Source organism: Sphaerodactylus townsendi, linkage group LG06 (assembly GCF_021028975.2).
Source record: "Sphaerodactylus townsendi isolate TG3544 linkage group LG06, MPM_Stown_v2.3, whole genome shotgun sequence".
NCBI classification, from domain to species: Eukaryota; Metazoa; Chordata; class Lepidosauria; order Squamata; family Sphaerodactylidae; genus Sphaerodactylus; species Sphaerodactylus townsendi.
The window spans coordinates 25,252,097-25,275,219 of record NC_059430.1 but is presented as its reverse complement, the minus strand read 5'-3'; the positions used below and the strand labels follow the sequence as shown (position 1 = coordinate 25,275,219).

General features: G+C 41.6%; 2 protein-coding genes across 5 annotated transcripts in view; one reads left to right on the top strand and one right to left on the bottom strand.

Moving 5' to 3' along the window:
- KDM5A (lysine demethylase 5A) overlaps nt 1-18,914 on the bottom strand; it is a 55,518-nt gene extending 36,604 nt beyond the window's left edge. The window contains exons 1-8 of one of the 4 annotated variants that reach the window (XM_048500336.1): nt 18,016-18,914; nt 15,223-15,300; nt 14,224-14,346; nt 11,772-11,942; nt 11,204-11,338; nt 4,119-4,224; nt 1,938-2,053; nt 343-501 (exon numbers count right to left, since the gene is read on the bottom strand). In XM_048500336.1, coding sequence (XP_048356293.1) covers nt 343-501; nt 1,938-2,053; nt 4,119-4,224; nt 11,204-11,338; nt 11,772-11,942; nt 14,224-14,346; nt 15,223-15,300; nt 18,016-18,192 — 1,065 coding nt within the window. In that variant the 5' untranslated portion in view covers nt 18,193-18,914. The remainder of the gene's footprint in view (nt 1-342; nt 502-1,937; nt 2,054-4,118; nt 4,225-11,203; nt 11,339-11,771; nt 11,943-14,223; nt 14,347-15,222; nt 15,301-18,015) is intronic. The other 3 variants (XM_048500337.1, XM_048500338.1, XM_048500339.1) reach the window with 3 other exon arrangements.
- Nucleotides 1-23,123, top strand: part of B4GALNT3 (beta-1,4-N-acetyl-galactosaminyltransferase 3) — a 403,403-nt gene that overhangs the window by 244,599 nt on the left and 135,681 nt on the right. The window lies entirely within an intron of this gene.

The window sequence follows — 23,123 nt, the reverse complement described above, 5'->3', positions numbered from 1 at the left end:
GATCAGCTGCAAAGACAAAAATGCTTTGACAGGATCTTTGTTTGGCAGGCCCTTGGAATTAGGACCTCTCCAAGCATTATAAACGCCTTGCACACAAACCACGTGCACAGAAGTAGAAGCATAAACCCCATGCGTGAACTGCCACGTAGGAATTGCACATGCCAGAGCAAAGCACAACTGTCTGCAGCTTTTTATAATGGAAACAGAAGTAAATTCCCCCACAAGACTACTGTTTCCTGTACAAATGCTACAAGGGAGCTTCCAAGGCAAGCAACACTCTGAATGAGTGGGCTGCTTTTGTTGTTTGCTGTCCCCAATACTTCAAAGATGGCAAAAGTGTACCTCTGCAACACATTTTGGACATCTCCAGTCACCTTTTGGCACATCAGGCAAAGGGGGTATCAGGCAAAATGTATGGTAGCTGTCATCACACCCATCACATAGCAACAGCTTGTCCTCATTGTTTCCTCGACCACAAAACAAGCAGACATACAGGTCGACCTAGAAGAGAAAACATTCAGTGTAGCATGACTTGCATTTATCAAGCTTTGGTGAGCAAGCAAATCTGTTTTGTATGCTATGTTCCATCTAATATAGCAACACTCAGCCTTCATCATAAAGACATTCCAGAGAAATCTGTGTCTTGCTTCCCAGATGATTAGACATAAAACCCCTAGTTTACAGAGCATACATGATGGAAGCAGGCAATGACCAAGCATGATTCACGTAAGACAATCCTATCATAGGGGCAGCGCAAAACTTTCTTGGGCACTGTTTTAACTGCCTATCGGCCCCATCTAAAAGGCGGGAGCTGAATCCACCGGTGGAAGTGGTATGTGGCTGTGCCAGTAGATCTGCCCTCCTGGGGGCACTTGCCCCAGCAGAGAGGCATGCAGCCACTGCAGCCCTCCCCACTACTGGTGTAGCAGAGGTTATCCGGGGAGGGGCAAACATTAATGGGCTCCCTCCCAGCCACTGCCATCGTTATACTGGCAGCCCGGGCTTGGGACTTACACCACCCAAAAGGTGGTGTTAAGTCCATTAAGCCAAATGGGGGCTTCCCACTTTTTTTGCGTTGCAAGTTTTCTCATACCACTGGTAAGCCTCCATGGGAGCAGCAGCCTGGCATAGCCACAGCCAGGCTCCTGACCCCTTGGATGGGGCTGTATGAAACAGAGCATCTGTTCAAATTTATGTTAGGAAATATGTGATTTGCTTAGGTTTCCTAAATGTTACTTATGCTTTGAAACTATGATTACTTAAAACCAGTATCAACTGACTGCCAACAAAATCAGTTGTTAGTACGTGTAATCTAACACACAACCACTGCCTGTATCCATTGGATATTATCATTGTCCAAGGAAAAAGAGACACATCACGATTTAGTAACATCTCCAGAGAGGCAGCATATTAATTTTCTAAATCAGTCCTGTTTAATCGCAAAGTAAGCAGAGTGACATATAAACAGTGAATCTAGATTAATTTTAACCATGCAGGATACTGTGTATAACCAATGGCAAACCATCTATCCAAAAAAAAAATTCACTTTATCCAGTAACGCTTTCATAAAATAGCCAGATCCCAAAATTAGGAGAGGCACCGCTTAGTAACAGCAAAGACATTAGATAAAATTTAAATCACAATCAAAGAATGTTCTGTTTTCAGCAACTGTCATTTCACAGGCATCTCTTATCATGTGAGCATTTGAGAACCTCTGACTAAATGAAAGTTTATTTCAGTAAACAGCAGGCTGGACTAAAAGACGGGTTCTCAACCTAACAACAACACTGGCAGTCGTCTTTATTTTATTTATTTTTTTACTTTACAGCTATTTCTTAGCAAAATACTGTGAATTCAGGGCTTTGCCTTTTCAAATGCGTTTCCCCAACGTAAACAGGCAAAGAGGGTATCACAGGGTCTAAGCCAAACAAACTTACAAAGTTGACAGAAAGTGCTCCTTTCCGCTGTCTCATCTGCATGCCAAATGCCTCAGATCTGGCACCTTTGCGTCTTCGGGGGACTTCATCTGGAAAGAGAATATTGTACTCATTGCCTGCAAAGACAGCAAGAGACCCGCCGGCCAATCACTGAAGTATGTGAAACTAACGTGAGCCAGAATTCACATGGCTAAAATTGCAAAGCACTTCCAGAATATTACTTCCATGAAACCCAGAATCTCTTGAAATACTCAAAGAGCAAAAAGCTTTTGAGGAGGATGTATTAGATGAGTAGAAACCACAATGAAAATGAAAACCACAAGTCCCATCAAAACCAGTTTCCTCCCTCCTCTTCAAAGCCCCAATTCTTGCCTTCAAAATTCTCACGTAAGTATTCCATGACATATACTGCCCCATTTTCCATGAGTCACATTGCCTTATTTCAGAGTTTTCATTTACAGCCCCATTTTAAACTAAAAGATGGCATGGACCACAAAGAAACGCACACAAATGTACTCCTAACACAGGGTTTGACAAACCCAGGCTCCACATCACCATAGTGAATTTACTTACCCATGCCACCTAAAGCTCCAGTTTCCTCATCCAGGCACCTAAGGTCTATCTTGCCTACTGCTGCCAACCCCGTTACTGAGCTGAGAGATGTAACCACACCCCCAAACACTGACAGAGCTGGGAAGGGGATGGCCTTGGCCCTATTTGACCGGCTGTGGGAGTCCTGAGGGAGTCAGAGTAGCCACTGTTCCCCACTGAAAGGAGCTTGTGGTGACATTTAGTGCTGCCCCAGTGAGACCAGTTGAGTTACTCAGTGGGGGATGGAGGTGGGGAATCTTTATTAGCTGCCACCACTCTGGTATGGGCCTAACTCAGCAAGGTCCAGAGCACCCTTTCTGCCTCTGATTGTTCTTCTTCCAAAAGGGCATACCTTCTAGGTGACCAAAAGAGGCATCAGAACCCAGACAGAATAACAAACAATTTATTAAAGAGGTCTATAACAATTTCAGCCACATATAGAATGAGATCTGTAAAGGTCAGTAAACAAAATAATAAACACTCTAAAGAGTCTATCTTTACTGTCCCTAGCCATCTCCTGGAACCAGGCTTCAGATCAACTCACTCCTTCCCAGGGATACATCCATCAGCAGCAGCTTATCCTAAGCCTGCTCCCTAGGAGTGAATCACCACCCCCTTTTGTGCAAGGTCTTTTAATAATTATTTCCACCCCTTTCACCCTGATTGGCCCTAACGTTCCCTCCAAATACTCTTTTTCCCCAATCACAAGGCCCAGAGTATGCCTGGGAAATCCAGGTCTGCCAGCTACTTTGATATAGGCCTACATAGGGCCTGTAGGTCACACTCATTCACTCTAGGCCTAGGATCATGACAGGCTGTAAGAGAGAAAACAGGAGTATCCTGAAGGGTGGAGGAAGAAGCAAAACCCCAGATTGGCCGATATGTGGAAGCAGTTTCCTTCCTGCTCTCAAAGCTCCCTTTCCCCCCTTTCTCTCTCTCCCTCTTCTCTCTCTACCCTTCCCCATCTCTCTTCTCCCCTTTCTCACCCTTTCCCCTCCTCTCTCTGGATGAGAGAAACACTACTGAATGGCAGTGTGCATGAACAAGATCTTGGAGTACGGGTGGATAGTAAGTTAAATGTGAGCATCCAGTATGACGCAGCAACAAAAAAGGCTAATGCAATCTTGTGTATTAACAGGGGAATACAATTCAGATAATAAAAGCCTGAGGGAGGCGCAGTTTGAGAACTTGCTCCGAGCACCATTTTTGGTAGATACGCCCCTAGTGAGGGGTCAATTCTGCTAAGCCCCCTAGATGGGCCCAGTCATTAAAGCATGGCTAGGAGACAGGCCCAGCCAAGCATGCAGTAGCTGCTGATCTCACTCAGACTGAGTGACTTAAAAGCTGATGCTTCCAAACACCACCTGGTTCAGGTGAGGGAGGCATGTAGGCACCAACAGACAAAGCTTTCTGAACAGGTACAGTTCTGTTGTATTTGTTATGGATATTAGAACCTATTCACAGAATAGGATAAGCTGGGAGGTCCAGTGTAGGTAAACTTTTAGAATCGCTAAAGATCTTCCAGTGATTAATTCACCAGCAAAAAAATCTTACAAGCCTACATGAATTGATGAACAGGTTCACATTTACCTTCTTTTTCCTTTGCTCCCAATGCCAATCCCATCATCTTTGGTCCTGCTCCAAAGATCTGGAGCTTCTTTAGTTCAGCATTCCTACTCATCTCTCCTGCTTCTGCCTGAAAACAAAATCACAACAATTCATCATTAGCATATACACTTTAGGTAACTGCTCGCCATGCTGGATGACCAAAGTAATCACCAATTAGTCCTGATTTATCCTCCACCACTGTTAGCCTTTCCAAGGTCAATGCTAAGAGCAAACATTGCAGAAGACAGCATGGCATTCACCTGACATTTATGTGACACCTGCCACAGATCATTGGTACAATTCACCTTTTGTGGCATAACACTCAGATGTGGAACACCGATAGCATGGAAGACAATTAAAATAATATTTCTTCTATTATTTCTATGCACTTGATGCCATGTGCTAATGCATTTTAAAATGAAGCCCTGAAACGAAGGACCAGAACCTGAGATTGCATCAGTTGCTGAGGGAGAATTCTAAGCAAAGAGAGCAAAAAAATCACTTCATGTTATATTTATTGCTGCTACCAATTTATCCAGCAACTCAATTTTTATGGCAGAGTTTTCTTATGGTAGAAAACAACTTACACCAGCAGAAAGCATCTTAGTCTAGCAGAAAGAGTAATTGGATACAACCCATAATAGTTGAAATTTGTATCAGCTTGTGTTAAAGAGATTCACTCTTGCAGACCTGGGCACAGACACATGATCAATCGGAAATTCAATCAAATTTAATAAACAGTGCTCATCTATAAGCAACAGAGCTCAGTGATGAGAGTAGCAAATTGTTCTTCTAAACGCCTCATGTCTAGTTAGATACTCTGCCACTTCTCACGAAAACCAGGGAGATGGCATTATGCTCTTTTAAACAGACATATGCATCCTAAGTAATATTTAACATTACATTATGTGCCACATTCTCTTCCACAGGAGAGAATTAACAGGTCTGCATTAAAATAACCTTTTCTTCTAATGGGCTGAGAAGAGAACATCCATGCAGCATTTAGATACTACAAAAAATAAATTCTGATTAGTCTACCAAACGTAGGCAACAGCTTGTGAGTAAGCCTAGTAAGTTCATGTTTCCTTTCTGCCGCTCAAGTGATAAGACATATTTCCTATAACAATCTCTGTGGCAAAGCAATTGCCTTGTTGAAACTTCAGTTTGTGAATTCACATAACAAACCATGATTAGTACAAACGGTGACTAACAATTCAGCTACAAACTCAAAACTGAAGAACCCGTTTGGCTGCATTCGACAAACCAGAATTTTATCTACCCACTGCTTATTTTGATCTATACACAAGGTCATGAGGAATATTCCAAATCATCAAGTAAATTCAGAAAAACGGGGCTGTGTTAACTTTCTTGGTTTTTATCAAAGTTAAGACAGACTTCAGTGTAAGCCCAGAAAAGGCCTAAAATTGAGAATCTAAATATTTAACTGTATACTTACAAGCTTTTAAACAGCCTGTGGAAACACAATAAAGAGAATGTAGTCTTTCAACTGTGGCAAAAAGAGACCACTCCTCTTCCTTCTCTTCTTTCATTCTCTAGACTTGAGCATGTCTCCCCTTCTAAATTAACCATAGATAAGCAAAACATCATGACCAGTCTTACTGTGGCTAAAGCTAATTAGATTGCCTGCTCTACAAAACAGCAGAGCATGAATTCTGCTTAACAAGGATTTTGAAGGCAGTTGTCCAGGAAAATAGGAATCTTGTTCATCTACAGTGCAATTAAAATCAGCACCTGACCAAGGTTAAGGCCAGAGGAGTCAGGAGGAAGAATGTAACACTGTGCCAATAAGGGCCGGGTTAGTTGCAACCACAGACCTAACTTGGCTCCCAAAGCCGGTCAAAAACCGCAGCCCCAGTTTTAGCCCATCATGTCTCCTAACAGTTTAGTCAGTGCCAAACCTCCATGCTAATGACAACAGAACATCAGGGCTACTGACATAAAAGGTGGGTGTTTGAAGGACTACCAAGGTATGCAGATAAATATGACTATGCAAATTCAAAGGGGAAACACAAACATTCTAGCCTAACAAGGGGGCATGAAATGCTGATAACCTAAGGAAGAATGATGATTAACCCGATCAATGTCCTGAGAGTTCATAAAATCCTGGAGTGAATTTTAAAGAATGGAGGGTACTTCCAAATAGCTGTCCCTGCAAAAATGAATTTAACTAATATGTGTGACTGAAACTTTAGGGCATAATCCAACCAAAGTTCATTTCATTTACACTTCACTATTTTCCACTGGATTTTCAAGTGCTTGGGTGCTACTAAACCATACCCAGCTAAAATGTACAGTTCTATCAAAAACCCAAAAGTATTTAAAGCCTATACACATATATAAGATTTACTCTGACAGCATGTCAAACCAAATGTCTACTGCAGATACTATCCTGACGCTCAGATTATTTTTATTTTTGCAGTTCCCATTTACTAGGATTTTTATTATTGTTGCTTTGTACACTTTTTCCTAGGAAAGTTGACAGAAATGTCAGGAAATACACTGATTTCTGGACAGCTCCCAATATTCTCAGAACAGGAGTAAAATGGCCATACAGATCTAATCTACCAAAATGGATTTTCACATTTAATCTGTGAAAAGAGCTAATCTTTTGATTTCTCCTTTGTATATTTTTTATATAAAACATACCACAAAGGAAATGTATCATGTTACAAGAACACACAAGAATTGGTGAAAAAAAGAAGATAATACTTTTGTTAGGTCTGTGGGGAAGCATGAAAGCAGAGTCTAGGGGAAACTCAACTCCACAAAAGAGTGCCAATGGGACTCAGACAGCTAATTTACATATCCAATTCCAAAACAGCAGCATAACAAGATGAACCATGAGAATTGCTTTAAGAGATAAATACCACCTGTAGAGAAAGTGCAAATTTTTATGAATAGCTTAAAATACATGAACTGTATGCAAGTTAATTAGATTACAGCTTCAGGTTAGTACCTCTATTAGTTTGAAGAAGCAGAAAAAAGTTCAGGTCCAATGGCACTTTTAAGACCAACAAAGTTTTATTCTTGGTATAAGCTTTCATATGCACATGAAAGCTTATCCCAAGGAGAAAGCTTTGTTGGTCTTAAAGGTGCCACTAGGCTCGAATTTTTAATTAGATTAGAAACCCAGTTGTTGGTTAATGCAATTTTGACAAAGCCATCAACCAAAGTCTCCTTCTCAAGTTGGGATTACGGTTTTTGAATCTGGCTTTTTCCCCCAAAAATTTTCACTAAATTTTGTTTATGTGCCTTCTCCCTTTAGCACAGCTTTAAGAGGGATGCAGATGGAGAGGTGAGAGAGGCAGGACACCCACCCAGCCATCAAATCAACCCTAGCGATCAAAGGGGTGACAGATGTCACAGCCTGCTCACCCTCACAGATTTCCATGCAGGTTTACAGCTCACTGTTCTCACTTATCTGGAAACATATCTTACTGAAGATTCAAAGCAGGAATTGTCACTTCAGAAGGGATCGTTTCATTGATGGCTTTCTTTTTATGAACATATTTAAAGTCAAAATTGGACCCTTTCATAGGACTGCTTATGGAAAGAACTGATTGTGATTTGCCATTATATTATAGTATTTGTGAGCAGGAAGAATCCTCGGTACTAAAGGTAATGACTAGTACACAATGAATCCCAAGTATTTGTAGCAATCAGAACCTGGGATAAATTAACTTTAACTGGTTGAGAACCATACTATTATCACTGCAAAGACGTCACTGACAAAATACAGACTATTACATTTCTAATCCAAGAAAAAGTAATGCTGGGTACAGCTCGTATACTTCTTTTCCTTTGTTTAGCTTTTTATTACTGGGTATATTTGTCTTCTAAAGCAATTCCCATGATTCATCTTGTTTTGCTGCTGTTTTGGAATTGGATATGTAAATTAGATCATTCCCAATGGGATACATTTTCTTTGTCACGTAGAAGTAGTTCATTCCAGGCATCAACATCTGAAATACATTCACCAATTACAAAATTTCCAAAGACTAACTGAAAGGAAATCAAAAACATTACTTGGGAGTATCTACACCTTTTGCATCATGTTATAATGTTTACATTATTTGGACACTTCCAGGAATTCCATTTGGATCAGACCACCAATCATATTGCCTTTATCATTTGAGTTACCTGATAAAATATGCCCCCCCCCCAGTTGCCCAGTGAACTGGACAGAAGAAAAAAATTGCATGTTTCTACACAATTCGTTTTCCCTCATGAAGGGGTTCAAAGCACAACACAAACACTCTACTGGAAGTGCTAATCTGACTGTCTCTTTTAATCCAGATTGTAAACACATAAACACAGCAAACCTGGGGCAGGGCATGGAAAGCTTTCTCAGTCAACAGAATAAAGAGCTGGAAAACAGCCCCAAGCTTTGCTGTAGCCTTGCTAAGGAAGGAGGACTAGAACAAATCCAGTCTCATAAATGTGCCTTTTTGTCTTGCATATATCCACATATTCATAACCCCATTTGAATTACTACCATGTGACTAATATTTTCTTCCCTATATTTGATTACTTAGCCATTTCGATTTCTAAGATCCTAAATCAAGTTATTAGAGCACTTTTAAAAAGCACCCCTGACGGCCTCTAGTGTCATTTGGATTGCAGACAGCTTATTAGAAGGGGCATGTCATAGAAGAACTGAGAAAGAAGGAATAGGAAGAAATGGGAAGACAGAAAAGATCTTGGGGGAGATCTTTGCCTTCCTTTTTTTTCAGTCTGGAATTTAAGAGCCAGATAATAAGATGCAACCTCAAGTCTTTCTCTCTCTCACCTCAAATACCTCATTTTCATCTCTGCTCCTTAGAATGGTAGCCACCAAGCTTGAAATTGAGGGAAGTGGCAGCCACAGCAGCACCAACCCCAACTTCTCACAGGCTGCCAGTAAGTGGGAAAAGCCGATTACTATTTACTACACCTGCTCAACCACAATTCCCCACCAGCTTGTCAGACGTGGAGGAGGGATGCAGAAGGAAACAATATTGCTGTCTTGCCTGAATTGGGCAAGACCATGCTTGAAAGGAAGGTGAGATAGGAATGGCAGGGAAGAAACTAGAGGTGAAGTTAAAACATTCTCCATGGGAAGGGCTTTTGATCAGCCTGGCTGCCTAGCTATCATCTTTGCAGGCTTTCCCAAATTGCTCTCCAAGGAATACCAGCTGTAGCTGGTTGCCAAAGTCCCTCATTCACACACAAGAAGAAATGGTGTGGAAGAAGCTACTGTCTGCTGCTGCTGGCTTGGCCAGGGGGAGAAGGGAATGATCAAGTGGGCTGGGCAGGAGGAAAGGGGGAAAAGAAACTGCATGCTTCATGTTCTACAGGATTTATTTTCCCTCATGAAGGGGTTCAAAGCAGTCAAGAATTAGTGGGAAGGTAGCACACACCACTCAGCCTAAGCATTAAGCACTCAGCTCAGGAGGAGTGGAGCCAGATGTGTTTCTGAACTCCTACATTCCTGCTGGGTGACCTTGGGCTAGTCACAGTTCTTCGGAATTCTCTCAGCCCCACCTACCTCACAAGGTGTCTGTTGTAGGGAAAGGAAGGGAAAGGAGCTTATAAGTCTCCTTACAGGAGAGAAAGGTGGGGTATAAATCCAAACTCTTCTTCTAAGACTAGCCTGTGGTTCTGCCAATACTATGTGATTTTCCTACCTAGTCTGTAAGGTTACCATAATCTCATCATAGAATATCATCAATATTTTTCTCCCGCTTCTGATAAACCAATTAGTGGGAAGAGTGGCATTTTGGCAGGAGTTTTCCCACCGCAAGTGGGGATTTGGGAACCCTATTGGAGCCTCTTGTAATCAGTTACTAACCAGCACCTCAGCAATGGAGGATCTGCAAGCCACTAGAACCAAGAAAACTCAGTATGTTGCCGTCCAGCACAGTTGGTATACAGATCAACAATATTCCCTTCCAAGAACATTTTTGGTTATTTTACTTTTCAGGAAGCAAAAATCTCAAGTTATTCCAACAACACAGTCTTCCACAAATTTATTCCACCACCCATATATTCTCAGCTTTGCAAGAAAAATGACTTTTTATTAATATTGAGAAATGTTAGTATTAAGTAAAAAACTACAGCTTTTGTATAAACCTCATTGGACTAAAATGCAAGAAGCCACTGAAACACCATAATGCAGAACACTGTCAAGAACCACAGTTTTTAAATTAAGTTTAAGCACTAGACATTTTTTCTTCCTTACTATTAGATTAGTCTAGTTATCGCCATATAAGTAATGCTTCCTGGTGTTCATCTTTTAGATTGAGTGTATTGTACGTTACTACCAATTTAATTCACATTAATATTAAAACGTTCAGGATGAGGAAAATTTAAGCCCTTTCTAAGTAAGCAATAGGCCATCATGGAGCTTGATTCTGTTCTGACAAGATCCCTGAGGGAAAATGCCTCGGAGGTTTTAAAACTCCCCAGAAAGACTGGGAATTTCAACAGAAAAACCAGACAGAGCTTGCAGTGTCCTTCCCACTATAAACTTTTCTACTCATTACAATTGCAGTTGACCACCTTAAGGTAGGCCTCCTATCCCAGCAACACTAATGAGGAAAAGAGTTGTCTACCAGTTACATGTGAGCTAAATTCATACGTCCATATTGAATTCCTTCAGCAAATTCTCACAATACATCAGCAAGAATAGGTATGAGGAAGTCTATTCATACTTGCTAATATTTTGCACTTATACAGCATCTCAGAATGCTCAGGACACACATTTTATCAGTATTCTTTACAACAGCCTTCAGGCCAATTTGTGATTCCCTGTTGCAACAGATGGAGCTGCTAGAGCTGAAAGCCAGTTGCTAGCCTAAGCCCAGCTAAAAAGCTGTTTTCTAACATATCTAACTTTGAAAGATTTATATATTTCTCTCCATCTATACTTGGTCTTCTTGAAAGGACCACTTCCTTGCGCTGTGTTTTCAGTGACCCCTCATGGCCAGACAAAGGCTGTTGCATTGCCAATGCTTCTGCATTGGTGCAGTGACTAAAGGCACTCTGTCTACAGTGGCCAAGTGTACCTGGGACTTGACACGTCTGGTTCTCTTCAGCACAACGTTCATTCTTGTACCCTGCTTTGGGAGAGACTGGGCATCAATGCCGAGGTCCTCAACCTCCACTTTTTCCTTAAGGTCCAAGTTTGGCTTTTGGATGCCCTAAAGAATCAGAGCACAGAAGGATACCAGGTTGGTTGGATCAGGGATGTCGACTCTGATTTGCAAATGAGCATCACTACTGAGGAAAAAGCGCTACCAACAATGACACATAACATTACAAATGTCATTTGGAAGAGAGTAATTATTCTGAAAAAAACCTTGATTGTCAACTGCCACTGCTGCCTAGCCAAGAAAAATTAAGAATGCGCCTTGACTGTTTTGCATTTTGTTTTCTTTCAACAAAGTTCCCATCCTATGAAGGTATCTATAGACTCACAAAAGCCAACCAAAGGACAATGTGGTTCCATCAGTGTATAAGCAAAATCATTGCCAAGAGACAATGCACAAAAGCAGGAGTTAGTGGTTAGCAATGCAGCACGTTTGGCAATAAACCTGCTCATACTAATGTCTTGTGGGGGAAGGAGAATCTCACCATAAGGCTGACACCAGACTGGAAAAGTTCATATGGATACAGAATCCGTTCATAGTGTGATTTTAGAAGAGATCCCGTCGCCTTGCCCGGTAAGTAACCAAGCCGATTAGCCACTTTGGACCATTTCTTATCTTTAGAGACCACCTCAAAGCCTCCTTTGCTGGCAACAATCTGAAATAAAAGTACAAAGTTAGGCTACACAAGCAAGAAAGTCAATGTGGTATAGTGTTTAAGAGCGGCAGACTATAATCTGGAGAACCGGTTTTGAGGCTGCTGCTGGGGGTCCTTGGGCCAGTCACAAGTCTCTCTGAACTTTCTCAGCCCATGTGGAGGCAGGAACTGGCAAATCACTGCCAAACATTTCTTGCCTTGAAAACCCTATGGGGTCACCAGAAGTCAAGTGACCTGATGGCATGCACACATGCAAGCAAGTTAGTATTGAGAATTTGGGCTGCAGCTCAAGCTAAGTTCCAGACAGCCTAACAGCATGTGGAAGAAACAAGACAGACAACATCATCATTCCTTCCTACACTTTTCAATCCATTCAAGGTGTTTGGACCATGAGATGTAGACAAGCAGCAGCCTCCCAAACTGAAGCTAACGCACAAGCACACTATTAACGCAAATGAGATAGAGACACAGATACAACTAGCAGTCATATGAAAAGCATTAACTTAGACTGCTGAGGAGCCAGGAGTCAGAACAACTAGCAGCAAGACTTGAGGAGTTATATAGGTACTCAATAAAGAGTCTTAAAACAGTAGTTTACTGCACAAGTTATAGCAGCCACTTCCTCCTGCAAGGTGAAGTCTACTGCCATAGGAATGTTTGATTATTATTTCAGATTCACTGGTCCTTTAAAACCAATGATTACTTGTCTTATCCAGTCTTGGAGAAAGAAGAATACCATCAGCCCCACAGTCACCTACCATGAATCGCTAAATGCACACATACCTTTCACATCTTGCTGCATATTTTAAACCCAAATTAAAGTCCTGCATTCATACCTTGCCTTTTACAATATTCTCCTGACTACATATTTCTTAACGATCCCCAATTCAAATCCAACATATGGAGTTTTACAGTTAATATTAGTAATGTAACATTCTTCAGTTCTGGATTTCGGAAGGATTAGCAAGATGTTTTTCCCCATTCAGCGATGAACAAAGTAATGATGGGTGCAGGCGTTCCTATGTACTGAGAATCTGTAACAACTGCTTTATTTGTATTTGTCTTATCACACCCCTTTGAGCTTGTTCCTTTGAAATATGTTGTAAACCCCCTTGGCAAAAGTGGACTTGACCTATTTCAAAGACAGGTCCGGAGCAGTTTGCAGACATCAAACACTCTGGATGTTACATGACAAGAACAAGCTCTGGTTTTTTCACATGCTTCTAAGAGTCTATCCTCCTTCTGCACATGGAGCAAAGACTGAAGACTTCCAAAACAAAGAACTCTTCCATCTAGCCAGAGTTTGTCAGGACACCCAAATTCATGTATTTTGATAAACTGGGGTTTGCTCTCAGTTGTACTCTGGTCTTTACAGTCCCAGCCAATCCCACCACCACCCAAAGTTGGTAATGCACACATATTCAAATGTCAAACTAACTACGGCTAAAACTTCTGAGCACAGGAAGCCTCAACCTCAGCATGCAAAGAAAAGAAGACTCTTATAATCCCAAGAATAAACTGAACTTTTTGTCATGAATATTTGGATGGGGGGAGAGAGAACAATCCCGAATATTGTCTGGGACAACAAAAGTCCTGTATTCTTCACAGGTACTATTAGACACATAAAGGATTGAGGAGAAAGTTTCATTCCATTTTTTCTGAGGACTATTTTAATTTTTCCAACAGAAAAAAGAGGAAATTTGAAGGAGAACTAAAAAAAGCTCCTATGAAATAGTCTTTTTAGAATGAATGAAATGCTTTTTTAAAATACGATATTACTAGCTGAAAATATACAGTATGAAGATGTTTATGTAAGTCGAACTACAATATTAGATAATTCTTGTGCATACTATAAAAATACAGTATATTTTCAAGGATGAGCAGGTTTAAATTTGACTAATTACCTTCAACTACTGTTAAGATCAATGAGAGCTCATATTTTGCATTTATTAAAATGTTATCAATGAAATCATTCATGTGCTTTCTAAAACAAATTATTATGGACAAGCCACAAAGTTACACACTATGAACTTTAACTACAAGGAAGTAAATTTTGTATACCATAAAAACTTTGTTTGCTTTTAAAGAGCTGATGATTACTCAGTTACTAGCACTATTAAAATCACTGCTATTATAACTGGAGTAGGAGCAATATCAGTGAACACTACATAACGCACATGAGAGAGAAAAACCAAGTCAAATAATTTATTTACGTACTTTTCTTATTCACACTGGCACAATATACACAAACTCAAAAAAACTACTGCAGCTCACAACTCACCTTGCTCAAAGAATAGAGATCCAAGATTTTTCTCTCTACCACGGGGATTTTTAACGTAGATCCTTGAAGCTCCCAGAATTTTGCCAATTGATCTAAGAAGTCCAGCTTCACTCTTGTCATTGCCTATTAACAAACCCAGAGATAACATACACGCAACATCCAAGGGAGGCAGGGAAAGCCAACAAAAAGAGCAGCAGCAACGTACTCCCAGTCACTTCTGCTCTACAAATGGTTTTCATTGGTATTACAGATCTGAAGGTCTCCAAATACTTGCGGCAAATCTGAACACAAATCTTTAAAACAAGCTCCATTCCAGTAAGGACTGCACTTTTTTATTATTTACCCATGCTAAACACAAAGTGTCATGTCAAATCAAGAATACTTGTATATTTCAGTAAAAAGCTTTACTAATCAGGTCTGAAACGGAAACACTTTATTTACAATGATGCATGTTGTTTATATTGATGCGTCACATATTTTAAGTACAGAACTTAAATTTTATAATCTGTATTCATATGCCTTTTTGATTCATAAAACATTCTCAAAACAAACCACTGTAAAATAAATAGATCAAAGTGAAGAGTTTAACTACCAGAAAAATATTTTAATGGGAATAACTGGTTTCATTCACTACCTCATACCTAAACAGGGTCTGTGTCTCACTACACTACATTAGAGCTGGCATTCATCTCAGATCAACCATGCTCAGTTGGAAGCAAATTTCACTGGGATCACTGAAACTTAATTTCTGGGAAGCATGTTCCAGATTTCCAGTAGAGCATAAAAAGCCCTTGATGTGATCTGTGGTAATAAAATAAGACAGTTCTTAACTACTTGGGAGTTATTCTACTCAAATTATGCCATTGCACATTTTGAGAAAAATTAGACAGCCTGCAGTTTTCTTAAGTCTCTCACTGAGAACCCCCAGCCAGTACCCAAAAAAAACAGGCCCGATGCTTTATGCCTGGATAGATTTATGTCAACAGTTAGAAAGCTCACCTCCAGTTCATTCAGGCGCTGAACACGTGGGGTAAAACGAAAACTCTGTACATCACATGCAAAAGGTGGCTGCCAGTCCTGAGGAGAAAAATGAAATGTTTGATTCAAAATAAAAGAATTAAAAGCAACATTGTATGAATAATTCTTATCTTTATATTTTTATAATAAAAGTAAGTGGTGTCTGAACCTAATTGCCCCACTCAAAAACTGAGAATATTAGAGGTTAAAATTACCTTAAGGTGAAATGAAAAGTTCACACCTTTTGAAGGAAAGAGTTCTTTTTAAGAGCTAAGGGAAAAAATCCAAAGGCCAGGAATATCTGGAAATCTTTTTGGATTTTGCTAAGATCGGCATTCTGGGGAGCTGTACAAATATAGACGCTTGATCTGAAATCTCAGGAAAGTGATGCAGAAATACAAAATCACTTGAGAAGAACACAGGGATAGCTGAGAGAGTACAGCTGCCATAAACACCTCACAGAGGAGAACCAGATTATAACCAAAACAGCACTGTGAAACATGGGGTTAGTATTAGATTCTGGATTCAATAAACAGAGTTTATTTTTCTTACTGTGTTTATATGCACTTGCAAATGAATCAACCTACATTACCAGCCCATAAAATATTTACTATCTTCCCTACCAACATGTATCTGTCACCTGTGGAGCAGCAATTGCCTAAAAAAATAAAAGTAATCACTTGACCTAAGCAATTAGGTAAAATGGGGAAATACTTCATTACTGCTTACAGAAGAACATTTAAGATCAATTTCTGTACCTGTTGGTGCTAAATGACCAGTTATAAACAAGACAGAAAAATCACTCATAATGCAGCATTTCACAGAGAACTCATTCAGAATGGCACGCTACTTAAAAATTCAAACAAGAATACAGCAAGTTATTCATCACTGACTACAGGATTAAGATTGTCTGCCCATGCTACCTGCCCATGAGGCACAGGCTAAAGTTGCTGGCAAATGACAAGATACTGAAACTAAGCAGAACTATGAATGATCTTCTGATACAAATAATTAGACACACATGATGTGGTCTTCAAATGGGCACCTGCTCCCAGAGCAACATGCTGCCAGGCCAGACAGGTATATTCCAAGAAAACACAAAGCAAATGAAAAAGCATAGAAGCTACAGAATGTAATTAACAGCTGTTGCCAGTATTTGTTTGACAATGCAGGACTAGACACATTCCAGTTCTTTCCTGAAGCATTTTCAAACTTTACGCATTGGTGCTATAATATGGTAAATTTAATTACGTACTTGAAAAGTGTACTGTAAATGGAAAGTCATTTGTCCTTTTTAGACAAAGAACGTAACTCAGCACATTGTTCAACAGAATAAACCTTATTAACTGAGCTAACAAATGTCAGCTAGCAAATGTAATTTTGCTATGTCTTAACCTCATATTTTAAAATGGTCTTAAAAGCATATGATCCTACCAATAGTTTAGCACTGTTCAAATTAAAATGTAATGTTAGATTATGATAACTGAACTACAGCTTCTATTAGAACTGTTTCTTCATAGTTTCATATGTACCTGTCCAAGGCTCTAAGCAACTCTACCTAGAACTAAACCGGAGTGTTTGTATGGTTTTTTGAGGGCTACAGCAGTCTAGAACCCTTCAACAGTCATTTCCTCCAGTGCCAGACACATTTCAACATTTTCTACAGTCATACTGCTAGACCACTGTATCTTGCAAAATTATATTTTATAATTCTGAAACTTACCACTGTGTAGTACTGGGGTACAGATTGCCTAATGCCACTGTGATCTAACTGATCATCTTATCTGCCAATGTTATTGTTCCTTTCTACTTTGTTTCCTTTTAATATTTATGCTCTTATCCCATCCCCTTTATGTTACCATATCTTTTCATGCTCCCAATTTTCTCCTGTCGCTAGATTCTTTTACGTTTCCAGAATTAATATATTTTATCCTTTTAATTGTATTTATCTTATTTATGTTATGGGGTCCATGACCGTCATCAAGACTGATTGGTATCACTGAGGGATAAAGATTTTTCAGTAGAATGTGGGTCGCCAACGATTCTTCAAGATAAACTCCTGTGTCTAACTGTATTTTCAGTAGCACAGCAGCTTCACTAGAAAAAGAAGGCTGGCAACTCCATTACTACTGCAGATTGGTCACAGATAACAAAGTGAGGGGGATCGATATTCACTGCAGGAGTGCTTACCAGATTCCTTACACTGCCTACCAAAAAAGACCTATTCAAGATGATGCCTAAGGATTCTTTAAAGGAACCTGACCCATCCTACCTCGAGTATAAGTTTACCCTACATTAGACCTGCAATGCAGATTACAAAAGGAAAGCCCACCAAAGTTAAATGCTTCTTTACATATGTAAACTATTACCAAGGGCTTGTTAGGAGACACTCCTGCGGAAGCCATCATACAGCCCCAAGGCAAATTGGCAGGGCGGATTAGAACCAGCAGCCGTTGAATGGATCAGCTTCCGCTGGTGCAGAGATGCAGCTTTCCCTACAAAAGGCGTTGGGGAAGCTGCCTGTCTAGAAGCTGCCAAACCAAGCCCAATGGCCGCTGAAGTGCTCCGAAGGCTCCCAAAGACTACTGCACCCATGAGCGTGTGTGTAGGCAGCGACTGTTACTAAACGCTGCCATCTTTCACAAGCGCAGCATCACACATCCAGTGCAAGAGACGGAGCCCAGGCCCGGCCAGAGACGCCGAGGCCCAGCCCCGAGGGCACCCAGTGCACACACCCCGTATCTGCACGCACGCACACCAACCCATCGCGGGTACCTTGGGGGGCCTGATCTTGCAGATGCCGGTTTTCTCAGCCAAGGGTCGGATGCGGCCGATGAAGCCGAGGGGGTCGCCGAACTCCTCCCAGCTGGGTTCGAAGACCGGGCACTCGGGCGGAGGCACGAACTCGGCCACGTAGTGGGACCCGCCAGGGCCGTCGTCGTCCCCCGACATGGCGGCGCCCTCGGGACCGGGGACGGAGGGAGGGGGCTGGGCTGGAGGCGGAGAGAGGAGGAAAAGGGAGAGCGGCTCAACGACGGGCCGGGGGGCAGAGGAGCATCCCGGGGGCCACAGAGGAGCAGGACCGTCGCGAGGCTCCCCCTCAGGAATGACCGCCGAACTCCCGTCGCCTCAGCCGCTGCGGGCCCCCTCGTTTGCTTTCGTTGTCCCCCCTTCGGAGGTTTGTTGTTTTTATTTTCTCTCCCTTCCCTTTCCTCCCCTTCTTCAGACTCTCCGGAAGTGACGCGTCTCAGTTAAAACCCTTATCTTGCGGAAGGCCCGGAAAAATATCCTTCCGCTGGAGATTTAAATGGCGGGGCGGCGAAATAGTCCCGTTCTCCATCCCTCGGGTTAAAAGATGCTCTTCGCTGTCGCGGGAGCTCACTCGCCCACCATCAAATCTCGCGACGCGTCTCCTTTTTGTTTTCTCCTTCTCCTGTCGAAGGCGAAACTTTTAACGGTCGCAACGGCCACAATAGGAGCAGCTGAGCTCGCGGAGGAATGTCTGTTTGTCTGTGACCGACTCGATGAAGAGACCTTCCGGTGCCGACAACCGATTTCCCCTCGTTTGGCTGTGTGTGTGAGAGAGAGAGAACAAATGCGCCCGCCCCTTCCCATAAAATCCTCGCACACCTCTTCCCCGCCCGGTTGAAGACGCCTCGTAGTCTTGCAGTACACTCACACACACACCGAACACCTGGGTTCAGCCCACTTCCAGTTGCCACAGCAACCTGCAGCCCCCCTCCCCAACTCCCAGGGGACCCCGCCCACTCCATGTAACCGAGCAACACACCCCGCCCACCGAACCGCCACGCCACCCGTTCCTTGACCCCCTCACAGTCCCTCAGAAAGGTACCTGTCGGGGCTCGACCGTCCAAGCCCGTCCCCGGCTTTCGAAATAATTACTTAAATCCCCTTCTTCAAAGCTTCGCGTTGCCTTGTCATTAAAGTGCCAAATAAACACATTTTTAAAGCCCCCGGCTCGGTCCTGTATCTTTTACGTTATTATGTAGAAATTAGCGCACGAGGAGGGGGAGATGTGCAGGTGGAGGTTTTCAAGGCAAGCCGAGGAAAGGTCACTCTGCAGGTCTGGCTGCTGTTGTAGACACCGCAGCAACGGTGGTGGATTTAAAAATTGGTAGAGAACAGGAGAGATTGAAATCAGGAATTAAATGTCCAGTCCTCCTTTTTAAGCAAAACACATGGACCTGTTTGAAATAAACATGCTCCATAACTTTGCCTCAAACGTTGTTTGAATATTATGCACACACTCTAACTTAATGGCTGGTTATAACCATCCCTTGCAAACAGCACACTTTGTGGATAGTGACATCTTAGGAGTTTGTGCCACTGTAAGATTGTTACATCTGTTGGGTAACACTCTTAAGTGCTCAGGGGCCAAATAAGAGAGTTTGAGGTGAGAGATCTAAGTATAAAAGATCTGTAATTTATTAGGATATCTCCTGCGGCAAAGGTATCCCTTCCAGGGCAGAGGCAAGATGACAGAGAAAAGGTGCAGTTTATATGGGATTTTCATTATACTGGTTACCCCAGTGATTACATTTCAAAGCATTTCTAAGCTTGTCGGACGTTGCAATAAACAGCAAGATTGTTCCTGTCTCTCACCAAGTGCAGATGCCAGTATCAATACAAATCGCAAGAGTCACTGGTGTTAAACAGGTATCAGAATAAAAAACAAAGGTAATTATGCATATACAACAACCTTGAGAAACAGATACCAAACGCCAAGTGCTGAGACTGCTTGGAAACAGATATGTTGACTCTTGGGGTGTTACAATCTGTACATCACAGGGACACAGTATTTGGATACTGGATATGTGGCCAGGGTCGTTCTTCATTACTGAACAAGGGGTTAACAGATACCATCTTTACCGTGGATAACCGGAATGGGAGACTCATTCACACCGTCCCCAGGGAGTGAACCTTAATTTCAGTATGCAGATAGTCTGTCATCAGTTCTGTCGTGTTAACATGAGAGGCTTCTTGTTATCATAAGGCCAACCAAGAAGAGTTGGATTATATCCCTCCTTTCTCTCCTGTAAGGAGACTAAAAGGGGCTGACAATCTCCTTTCCCTTCATCCCCTCCCCAACAAACACCCAGTGAGGTAGGTGGGGCTGAGAGAGCTCAGAAGAACTGTGACTAGCTCAAGGTCACCCAGCTGGTGTGCGTTGGAGTCCACAGGCTAATCTGAATTCCCCAGATAAGTCTCCAAAGGCAGAGCAGGGAATCAAACCCGGTTCCTCCAGATTCGAATGCACCTGCTCTTAACCACTACACCACTGCTGCTCCAATCAGGCAGGAAGGGCAGGAAGAAAGTATCACAGACTTCTGGCTCAGACATACCTTTTTAATACAAAGCAGAATCAAAAACAAAAAAATCGCAGATAGTGCGATTCTTGAAAAAACGGGGGGGGGGGGGGGACATGGAGCAGGCTTGCGTTAGGACCGAGATCATAACAGTTGTTTTTATACCGTTTTATACCGTTGTTAGCCTGCGTTTATTGACCCGTGCAGAAGGGGCCTAAAAGATTACTCTATCAGTTAGAAATCATAGCCAAATAAGAGAATTCATTATCATCAAGGTCATGCCAACCTAAGAGCTGTGAAGGCCATTCCCTTTTTACAAATACCAGCTGCAAGGGATAGACCTAAACAGCAGCAAATTAACCTCTCAGATATCATAGAAGCCCACATCTAAAGACAGCTTCAATGAAGCTAAGTAAATTTTTAAAGTAAAATATTCACAACTTCTTGACACACACACTCTCTAGGTTATTTCATGTGAAATAATATTCAGGCTACTAATTCTACCAACAATCACTAACGAGCTGTTCAAAATATCCTTTGAAAAGTGGAACACAAATGGCCTACTCTTTAGTCTCTCTTCAATCTCCCTTATTGTGTGGAGAAAAAGGGATGGCTGATATGCTCTTTCCAGCATGCTGAACAAGGATGGGCAGTGGGTGGGAAGCACTAAACCTCTTTTGGCAAGCAAACATTAAAAAGGGCATTTTCCATGGAATTTATTATATAGAAGAGTTGTCTTCCCCCCCCCACACACACACACATATATAAATTTCAATTAATTACTATAGAACACCTATCTCCATTTCAGTTTCTCAAAATGTTTAGGAGTGCAGTCTACCTTAACAAGATTCAAAATAATGTAGCATTTGCACTATTCAGCAACACCACTCACAAATACAAAGTGGCGTAAGGTCGACCAAGGTTAACACACATCTGAACTATCTATGATCCACCAGGCTGCACACAGCTCATCATCCATGATTGCCGACCAGCTAGATGCTTATAATCCCTACTGTTTTTCCAGTCACAAGAGGGCAGAGGTGTCCTGCTGGCATAGCAACCAAGGCCATGACATTACCTACCAGCTGTGACATTTAGAGGTTCACTGCCTCTGGATTGGAAAGCTAGCTGCCATATCCCAGGACTTGACAAATCCCAGGTGACAGCTTATGATAGAACCTAAAAATTTCATTGTGGCACCTAGAGGAATGTGCTCGTGAAGTAAAGTTAACATACACTCAAGCAATGACAGCATTTGTTGGTGGTACATGGATTCATTTTTCAACCAATTATTTCCTGTGCTGGTTGCAATATTCAGTTAAATGGAACTTTTTAAAGCAACAATTAAATTATGAAAAACCAAAGAGAAGCTGGGCTAAAACAAAACAAGAAGGAACTGTGAATAATTTAAGATTTGGTTTTGTGGTAATAGTTATTAGAAAATGTGTTCATTAAAGTACAAAACCCTCCTAGCTCCTAAAGACAGAGAAAATGACATGACCTATCATCTATGAATCTGTTCAATCCCATTTTAAATCCATCTATGCCATTATGCCATCAACATGTCCACTGGTAGTGAATTCATATTTACCTACTCACTGAATAGAATACCTCCTTTTCACTTTCTTGAATCTATTCCCATCAACTCCATTGGGCGCTCCCTAGTTCTGACATTATGAGGGAGATAGTTCTGTATTCATGGTCACCACATGCATAACTTCATAAAATCCTATCACAAGTTATACCACTTGTGTTTTTTCCTATATGGAAAAGTCCCAAACTCATAGTAAAGGTCTTCCAAATGTTTAATTACCTTGACAGTCCTTTTCCATACTCCCCCAACTCTGTTATATCTTTTTAAAAAGTGCTGTCAGCAACTAGAACAGTACACAATATTAAAAACTAGACCACAGTGTACAGCTACACAGGGACATTGCAGTATTAGGCATTTTATTTCCAGCTCCTTTCCTAATAATCTCCAAGATGGATTTTGCCTTTTTCAAAGCTGATGCACTCTGAATAGACATTTTTATCAAGTTATCAACTACAACCCCAAGATCTCTTTATTTCTCTGTTTGTACCAGTTCAGACCTCATAGGCATATATCTCAAGTTAGGATTTCTTTTTCCACCTTGTTCTTCAGCTGCAGACCTAAGAACACATGCCTGACAATAAACCTAGACTCACTCTCAGGAACAAACATGGCATAAAGGGGGCATTGCATGATGTCATGATACCACATAACACTCTCCTAAAAATGACATCATCATATTATGTTACACTTTCATAATTCCCCCAGTCTCTGTGGGAAAAATCATAGACTAGGACCAGTTCTAGAGCATCACACAACACTGTTTCTCCAGTCTCCCTCCACCCACCCAAATTCCCTCATCCCCCATAGGCTCGTGGCAATCCTCAGCAAGGCCCATTAAATAAAATGGGACTTGCTTTCAAGCAGACCTCTGAAGTATTGCTTCTGTATCCTACTTATCCTTGGCGACATCAATCTCCTCTGGAGACCTAGGAAAATGTAAAAGTTATAATGACAGCACCGTG